Genomic DNA, 10,000 nt, shown 5'->3' with positions numbered 1-10,000 from the left:
ACTCCGGCCAGCTAACCTCCAACAACAGCTCCTGCTCCGGCGCCGGTGTCACAACTGACCCCTACCCTCATAAACCCAGCTTTGCAACAAAAGCGAAACGAGCCGCGCTCCCGTACCGATCCCTGCCCCCTCCCCTCGAAAACCCCTTTCAACCCGTCGCGATCCCAACCCCTCATCGTCCTCCAGCCCTTTTTTGGTCGTGCCGGCCTTCCCTATCCCCCATTCCGACCTCTCCGTCCTCCCCTGATCTCGATTCACGTCGTTTTCGAAGGGGTTGCGATTTTTCGAAGGGGTTAATTGGTTTGGCGAGTTGCGATTTTTCGAAGGGGCTTTGGGGTTGGGTTGGCTGGCTTTGGTTCCTAGTCGGCGCAGTGTCGTGGTGGTGTCTTGGTTGTGGTGGTTTCGGGCTGGATGGGGCAGTGGTTTCGTGCTAGGTTTGGGTGGTGTGTGGGGATGGTGGTGGCTGAAACTTTGGCGGCGGCGGTGGTGGGTTTTTTATTTGATTTTACTTTTTTTTAAAATTTTTTTTTTTTAATTTTGGGCAAATAAAATGGTTACACGTGTAAAAAAACTTAATAAAAAAAAAAAATTTACCTCTTCAACCGGTTACTGGTCATCCGGGACTATTTAAAGTGGATTGATATCAAAGGTGGGATTATTATAAAGAATCACAAAAGTGGGATTATTAATCTTCGATGCTCAAAAGGTGGAATTATTCCCATTAATTTTTCATTTATAATATTGTGCTACTGTTTTTATTCGACAAGAATATTTCCAGTTTGTCAGTTTATTGTCACTTTAGCTATCATGCTTAATTCATGCACATGTCACAAAGTAAAGAAAATTCAACAAAATCTGTAGCGTCCTTTTGCTTAATTAACAACTATAGTATCAGATTTAGACATTAAAATTGATCTTCCATCAATGTAATGCTAAACAAATGCAACTCTATTTAAAATTATCACCCAAAAACATCAATGCAAAAACACTACTACAAATTACTACATGGCAAGATCCATGTTTCATCTGTATAATCCGTTTTGGGACTTTTTGAACTTCCACACTTCGTACAGAGGTCAACAGAAAATACAGAACTCCAAAATCATGTAACCCGAGTCATGACGCTGCTTATTTCAGAGAGGATGTTGAGTTGATTTGATACAATTAAACATGAAAATCTCCTAAGCAAAAAATAGTTCAGATATTAATCCCCAACTTCTTCTTTAGCTTCTCAACCTCCAAATATACGGTGGAGTATGGGAGAAACTCATGGAAGTAGTTTTTGCTCAGGTCATTAATTGCAACAGCGAGCTTAGGGATCTCAAGTGTCTCTTCATGAGTCAAGGTTCTCACAAATCTGGCAGGATTACCTGCCCAGAGCTCACCAGTAGGGATCCTTCTTCCTGGAGGAACAACGGAACCAGCTTCAAGGATAGAATGAGTCTCCACCAAAGAACCTTCCATTAGAATCGAGTGCTGTCCTATGATGCATTCTGGCTCAATTGTGCAAGATCTCAAGAGACAGTATGCACCAACAGTAACAAACCTTTCGATAGATGTCTCAGCCGGTAGACCTGAACAGTGCAAACATATTAGAATATAGCATAACCATGTTTTATGAATGCAACTCAGCAGCATGTTCATAAATCACAATGCTCTTAGTAAAGTTACAAAGATGGTCTTAAAAATAGCAACAGTCCTAATTAACTGGCAATAATGTCATAATATAATAAAGTATAAAATGTATCTTACCTACTGCAGTAGTGCACTAGATAAGGACGGTTGTTGGTCATTAGAAATTGCAAGGGTTTAACAAACAAAAAAAAAATTGAACATAGGTCATATAATGGCTACATAGGTCAAAATCCCAGACAACCCAAAACCTCACCCACATTAAACAATTGGTTTACTACGAGCATCATTAGCCCTTAAATTCTAAATAAACTTTACAACAAAAGAAATACTTTATACTCTTCCGGGAGAAGAAAACTCTTGGGAGTTGAGTCCATAATTTTAGATCTACTGCATACATGGAAATCTTTGGCTACACTAGTTTTAAAGAATACAGTGGAAATCCCACAGCATATCCTCCATATCACGTCTGTCAGCATAGATGAAACTGCACTGCTGAATTCTCAATGTATCAGGTTGGAAATTGGACTAGTTAATTACTACTACATATATATCAAGTTAATTTATGTAGTGAAGAGTATTATTAATCCTTTAAGTTTTTTCAACAAACTGATACTTTATATTCTCCAGGAAAAAGAAATAGTCTGGACTTCATAAATTAACACCTACAGTGTAAATGGACATTTTCAGCTACACTAACTCTGAGAGTGTACAATGAAAAGCCCACAGCAGATGAGCAGATAATGTCTATCAACATGAATGAAAGCCAAGAGCACTATCTACTTCTCAATGACTCAGATTGCATACTTTGACAATACAGCAAATCATTATATGTTGCTTTACATCAAGCTAACTGTGTACATTAACCATGTGGACACTGGAAGAATAAAGTAAAACAAGCATTTTTAAACATGCATATGGATGACTCCCTGTGTTCATGTCTGCTTAAGTAAAACAACCATCCTAAAAATAGCCAAAAAAAAAAAAAGTAAAAGACCAAGTACCTTGTAGACCTAGATTGTATCCCAAAACCTCAATTAGATCGCACAGCATAATATATTTAATATTACCATGGTGACCAATTAAGATATTATGTCAATTAACTGGAAAACTGCAGAATATGATTATAATCCATGTAACACAATTTATAAACAATTACCATTCCAAACGTGCTGAACCCTGACCCTGAACTCTCAGGTTCAGGTCAACCCAACAGGAGGTTAATTTTCTCTAGATTTCTCTTATATACTTAATACTTGTTACAAGCTGAGTTTTGGAGTTTTTAACTTTTGCAACCAATCCTCTTAGTGACAAAAAAATTAATGCTAATAATAAACTTATGATATTGAGAATTAACAAATATACATGTAAAAAAAAAATTTAATTGATCTTTATAACGTTCCTACAAAAATCAATATGACTTAAGGCATTATTACGTTCACGCAAGTGTACTTGTAAACAGACAATAAAACAAATCATCCACTAAATGTACTGGAAAGAATGATGGAAACACAATTCTTCCTAAGTACAACAAATAAGACACTGATCAACAGAAACTAAAAAAGTGATGACCATATACACTATTGTAAGCCACCAAAGCCTTGCAACAAGATCAAGATAGACAACAGCCAAAGCAATCTATATGTAATTTGAGCTCCAATATACAAAAGGCCTGGAAACTTGATTAATGTCTCTTTAACTACAGTGGCGGAAACAAGTGGCATTTCACACCTATTGCAAACTATGTGTTTAAGTTTTCTAAGGATATTTAGGCTTGAGATTAAAGGCTTCTTTTCTAATGAAGGAATCTAAAGCACCATAGTACATTGGGGATCTAATTTAAACATTTTGGCTGACGTGATCATGTCAAGTTTAAGCCAAAACAATCCTGTCCGATATAAGCAACTTAATGTCACTGTGATATTTGAGGCTTCCATTTGGTCTAGCATTTAACGTGAATTATAATCATCTCTAAAGCCTTGTCTTTTATTTCTACAAGTTAATTTACTATAGTGGTTGCATATGATGGTGAGCCATCATTAGCACGAGCCACTAGTTCACCAATCGTCAATGCCCCAACTCATCTTCAATGAATATAGAGCATTAGCATAAAGTCAAAGAAAATTTGAGCTACTAAAGGCGGTAATGACCTTGGATTTTGTGGTCCTCTGGGTAAGGGTCAATATGGATTGTGGGTTTAAAACATATTTTCACAACTCAAAGATTTCAATTCGGTTTTAAACTTGGTCAATTAGAGATGATTAAAGTTATTTATTATAAACTCACCTTCCTTTAGAATTGTGAATGCAAACCATCCCAAAGGAAAGTGAGTTTTTAGTCAGTAAACTTAACCATCTCTATAATTCCCAAATCAACACTGATAAGTAGCACAGAGAGAAGTAAAACAATGGAAATTTTACTAATTTGTGCAGACATGAATTGATCACAGAGTCATCATCTATTCAGAATCAAGGGTGGGGTTAGGGATAAGATGTATGAGATCTTACTCACACATTGCAAAAGACTCCATTTATTATAAACCTATCATGAGATAACCGGTTTACTCTACTGTAACTCAAAGTAAAAATATCTTGCACTAAATACAATTTCAACTTTGTTAAAATGGACTAAGATGATAACATTGACCAACATAATATAAAATAGCAATACAAGCTAAATACAATCCCTTCATCCATTTTCTGAAGAAATCCCTTTTCAATAGGCCATTGCCACAAAGCATAGGAACATGTCTAGCCTGAATTTAGATTACTTAAACCCTGTAACCTAGGATTCTAAGTTAATAAAAACCTATAACCTGGAAATTTAGGTTAATAAAAATCTACAACCTGTGAATGGGAGTTAAAACACCTGTCAACCAGGTTAGTAAAGAGAGAGGAAAAAACTAAGGAAAAGTTGGGTGAAGAGCAGCAACAGCTTGGAAGGTATGTAAAGTAGAAGGTAAAAGGAAGAGACGACGTGGCAAATATTTATTTGGCCTAAACAGTGACTAGAATGGCAATCATGCTTTTAGCTTTTCACACAAATACATTAATTTCAGAAAATTCCCTCCAAGACCAAATTTTAACTCCCATACGCAAATAGCCAAATTCCCCCATAGAAATTGGAAACTTACTTAACTGCCTTTAAGCTTTTATCTCCAAATTTTATGGAAGCCAATTGTTACCTAGAGGCAATGGCAAAACTACTTCAACTGGAGAAGTGATGCTTTTGACAACCTTGAGTGACTATCATATCAATTGTAAATGCAACAGTCAGATAAGGGATTACACAAGGAAAGCATACAGCTTAGTTCAAATACTACACAAGGGAAACTAGCTTCAGCTTCAAGATCTGCACCTAATAAAAGACTTGGCTCTTCAAGAATCCAGGTGAAATAATCTAACAAATAGTAAAGGAAAGGTTTATAGATTAAAAAATATCTTCAAATGGTTCAATTGTTTTACCCAAAAGGAAATCTAGCCAAAATAAGCTCATTAGGTGGACAGTCCATAAACAAGTCATCATTCCAAGCATCTAAGCGGCTAAGAACAGAGATGCAAAATTTGAATGAAACCCACAGCCTCGCAAATTGATACAATGATGCAAAGAGACCATCTTAGACCTACATAGATCAATGTTATGGTAATAAATTAATTCAAATGCTGCAAGGCCAAGGCCTAGGGGTAAGGACAGGTAATGATAGATGGAAAAGAAGGATATGGTGCTGCAGAGTCCTTCCATGGTGATAGCGAGGTAATGCTCATAGCACCTTAAAAAATGGAAAGTGGCCAAGTGGAAGAACAATTCCAATGAAATCAGCAATAATGGCAGAAAGCCTGATTCAATACAAATGGGGTAAAAAGGAAAGAGAAAAGATAGGTGATACTTTCAATAAAGGAGGTAAACTTGTTGCTTGCTGCTGCAGACACCTGTCGCTGCTAGAATATGATATTTTGGTAAATTCAATGGCAGTTTATTGTACTTTAAGGGTTTTTACACTTTATATAATTTAAAATGGAACTTGTTTGGAAGCATTTGTCCCTCAAGAGAGATGCAAACATATAGATAAAAGGATAAGCAAATTATAGCTTAATATACTTATGAGCAATATATGATCAAGAATTATAAATATTACTATGTAACATATACTTCCTCCATTCTTTAATAATCAAAAGGTGTTCCTTTCTGGGAAGATACAGAATAATTGCAACATCACTTTTTTGGGCTAATGATTCTCTTTACCTCTATCTCTCTTCATCACATTGGTATTTCTTTATCTCCCAATGTTGCCTTTACCAAATAATTGAGGAAGTAATATTTAAGAAGGAAGCAAATTCAAGTAATTCAACGACAGAACATTATCATGCCACACAATTTCAATTCTAGAGCATCATCATATAATATCAGAATTGTTAATCACTAGAAGTATCCAACATGCCTCCAAAAAGCTTCAATATGTCTTCCTAATGCTTTTCAAGAATCATAATCGACTATTCATATTTCTTTTAGGTGACGGATGCAAATCAAACACGAGCATGTCACAAGCACTATAAGACTCTAGAGCCTAGACAGTAGACACCCATGAACCAAGCATAATACATAGTGACATTACGAAGAAAGTTCAAGGCCAGGTGTAAATTTCCTCCCAAAAGATTAGAAGAGCCTCCAAATATACGATATGTGGACAAGGATATAGGATACTTTCCTTACGTACATATAAATGCACACATGAAAGCATAATAGTTTCTATGTGTTTGGCTATAATTGAAGCATTCAAGTCTCCATACCTATTTGGAATGCAAGTATGAAAGACTAATACTTGAGCTGTAAAGACAGCATAAGCACCATAGAAGCAATTGAAAGGGGAGGTCAAAATTACAACCAGCCTTTTCCCAAAACTGAAACCGGCTGCTTTGGCATTCACCTCTCAATTAAAAGGAGATTCCTGAGCTCCTATTACCCTCCCAATAACAACCAAAAGAAGCAAGTAGTGATTAATTGTGAAATTTGATCCAACCCATTTCAATCCAATAAAAAAGAATAGTACAGTAGTAATCACATTACTTGTTAAGCTTCCCATTCTATATTTACATAACCCCATTTTCAACACCATTCGCAATTTCCTACTCAAACCATCACATTCAAAGTACAATTTGATTCCCATTCCAATTCAATGAAGTACAGGAGTAATCACAATATTACTTTAAGTTCCTACAATTTCTACATAACCCCATTTCCAATGACATTCGCGCTTTCCTACTCGAACCATCAAATTGAAAGTACAATTTGATTCAACCCATTACAATCCAATAAACTACAATAGTAATCACATTATCATTTAACCTTCCCACAGCATCTACCCATCCTAATTTCCCAGCAAATTCACAACTTCCAACTCAACCCACCACAATCAAAATCAGAAATTCACATCAATTGCATAAAACAATCAAAATTAACCCAATTAAATCATAAGGGGGGTAAAATTACCAGTAGGAGAAGACCAAGCAGCATGAAGAACACACTTTTCCTGAACATTAGAGCAAAACCCAACAATAATCTTATTAAGATCGCCTCGAAGAACAGCGCCATTCCAAACGGAAGCACCATCGCAGACATTAACCTGACCAGCAAGAACAACATTGGGAGCAACATATGCATCAACAGCGATCTTAGGGTTCCATTGACCCAAAGGAATCGACAATCTCTGTCCTCTGTAATCCCATTTCACTCGATCTGGTGATTCCACTATCTCTCGCTTCGTCGGCGGCGGGGATTGCTGGTGGGGTTGCACGGCGGCGGCGGCGGAGGAGAGAGAGCGAAGAGGGTTGTGATGGTGGGAAGAGAGAGAAAATGGTGGGGTGAGTTTTAGGGCTTTTCTGGAAAGTCGAGCTAATGTCGCCATTGTTGTTGGAGGTAAGAAAGAGAGAGAGAGAGTAGTTGGTGTTTGCTTTGACACAATTTGTGTGTTGAAGGTGGAGGGCTCAAGGAAGTGAAGATGTGTTGTGGTGTTTGAAGGAGGAGCCCGGAGAGGTAAGGTGACCTCTTGTTTTTTTTTCCCCTTTTGTAATTTTGTATTTGCGAAACGGACTAGACCCGACTGTGATTCGAAAAATAAAATAAAAATGTGATGGTAAGATTTTGTATTGCATGCTTGATCTATATGGGCACTATGACTCTGTACGAGTTGTAATTCGGCATGGTTTAAATTGACTAGACATGTGCACATTTGATCCGTATGGAAATAATGACATCGCACAAATTGTTACGCGGTATATGATATGGATTGAATCGACTAAACCTAATCGGTAGCGTAGATCTGACTTGACAACTCAATAATATACGTAGTACATTTAAATGGACTTGTTTTTATGGCAATTGATTATGAATAGTTCATTGTATGTTGTTTTAGGAACTGTTATGTTCACCTGATATTTACAAGTTAGGGATTGAGGTGTTTCAAATGCCTTGGAAAATTCTTTTGTTCCTATAAGTTCATTTTGTTTGATTGGAAAGACACATAAGTACTAATCCCTTTATCTCAAGGTTTTAAGGAAGGTTACTAGAATCTAAAAGTCCTCCTATGGACGTTTTTTTGGCAAAATATAGCTATTGAGATAGTTCTTAGATGTGGTAGTGCCGATTAGTTGTGCAAGTAGGTGTTAATTTGAAGAAAATACTAATAGACGGAGAAGATGTTGCGAAGGGAGAGGGGGATAACTGGCTAAGAAAGCTACTGAGACAGCTAGAGAGGGTGAGTTTGTAGACAAGTTTTTAGATATTTCCTTTAATTCATACAACATAGACAATGTATGTGAAACATAGCATGAAGTTGGACTTTAAGCTAAGGTTTAATTATCTTCCTACATCCCTTGCAGCATTATTTTTTTTCTTCATCAAAAGGTAAAAAGTTTCTTCTAAGTTTCAAGATAGCAAGTAATCCTCTCCAAATTCTAACATATAAGTTATATTGAAAGAACAAATGATCGATTTATAAATATCATATCGGCTCCATTCAAGTCTTTTTTTTAGCTTGTCTATTAAGAATAGCCAATATGTGATAAAATGACACATGAAGCTAGTTATATTGTTACACAATAGTGCATCTCTTCTAAGAGACAATAACACAATCACCTTGAAACCTCTAATACAACTTCTTAATTAAGAATTTAGCACCATATAAACGTTGTTGAATGAAGCCAATATATGTATGTAGTTTTTACTCTCACAAATGTTCAATCTATCTTTGTTTTTGATGTAATAAACATGCATTATTTCATCCAAAGTTATTTTGCTTTATTATAGTAACAAAAATAAAATAAAATATTATAGCTTTATTCTTATCAACCACGTTCCACCAAGTTTCATCCCCTACATACTTACATAAATGATCACAAGAAGAGAAAAAAAAAATTCTTAAGAGGATTATTAACTAACGCCAACAAAATTTATCATCATCGCCAACATTTCAATGAATGAACCATCATGCCCTTTCTACTTCACCATCATCATCTCTCTTACCACCAGAACCACCACCCCCTCACCGACAATCCACCACCTCCCCCTCGTTGGTGGGATGGTGGTATTTTTTTTTTATTATTATTACTTGCGGCCAAAATCAGGACCAACTGGTTTTCATGAAAATATACACATAATTTTATAATATATAGTAATTTTCTTAATTTCATTCATCCATTTGTTTCCAATCTTATTATTCAATATCGTATTTAAAAAATTTAATTGACAGGAAGAAAATTACGACAAGTCCTAGCTTACGATATGTGCATGGCATCATTGAATATGTGTCAAATAAGATCGAGACATTTTTTATTTTTTGACATTTCACATGCCAAAGCAATTTTTACGACCAAGATATGAAATAGAGGTGATCAAGGTTAGCCCGGACCGATTTTGGGCTGGTTTTAGGCAGATTTTTCCAGCCCAAAATCGGGCTGGGCCCGACCCGGCCCGAAAAATTAATTTTTTTGAACGGGTTTGGGAATGCATTTTTACGCATATTTAGTTGATTTTTTAGGCCGGCCAGAAATTGGCCCGAAAAGCCCGCACGGCCCGACCATTTTGGGCGGGTTTGGGCACAATAATTTCGACCCGAAGCTTGGCCCGATTTGGCCCAACTCGAGAAATGGGCATAAATTTTTAGCTTCGACCCGGCCCGCCCAATGATCACCTCTAATATGAAATAGCCACCATCAATTAAGAGCTTGTATAATATTCAAATTTTATTTAAGCTTAAGGAACTCCCAAATATCTAAAGAGCTTTGGCTCATTCATATTTAAGGTATAAATACACGCAGGGCCGACTAAGGACCTATGCAAACAAACCATTAGCACAGGGCCCCAAAATTGTAAG

At 36.5% G+C, this 10,000-nt stretch overlaps 1 protein-coding gene across 1 annotated transcript; it reads right to left on the bottom strand.

Moving 5' to 3' along the window:
• Positions 1-835: 835 nt before the first annotated feature.
• On the bottom strand, positions 836-7,676 carry LOC145597877 (gamma carbonic anhydrase-like 2, mitochondrial). The gene is made up of 2 exons (XM_081654148.1): positions 7,120-7,676; positions 836-1,574 (listed from the first exon to the last, which is right to left on the bottom strand). Exons 1-2 carry the CDS (start codon positions 7,532-7,534, stop codon positions 1,198-1,200), a joined length of 792 nt encoding a protein of 263 aa, XP_081510274.1. The 5' UTR covers positions 7,535-7,676; the 3' UTR covers positions 836-1,197.
• Positions 7,677-10,000: the final 2,324 nt, after the last annotated feature.

The sequence above is a fragment of the Chenopodium album genome, chromosome 20 (genome assembly GCF_948465745.1).
Source record: "Chenopodium album chromosome 20, dcCheAlbu1.1, whole genome shotgun sequence".
In the NCBI taxonomy this organism is placed as follows: domain Eukaryota; kingdom Viridiplantae; phylum Streptophyta; class Magnoliopsida; order Caryophyllales; family Amaranthaceae; genus Chenopodium; species Chenopodium album.
The sequence above is the reverse complement of the archived record's forward strand: the minus strand, read 5'-3'. Positions and strand labels throughout refer to the sequence as shown.

Excerpts from the sequence above, each read along its gene's own strand:
- LOC145597877 (XM_081654148.1), bottom strand. The coding sequence starts at position 7,534 with ATGGCGACATTAGCTCGACTTTCCAGAAAAGCCCTAAAACTCACCCCA. Across the intron at positions 1,575-7,119 it reads TGCTTGGTCTTCTCCTACTG|GTCTACCGGCTGAGACATCT; the intron begins GTAATTTTACCC and ends TGCACTGTTCAG.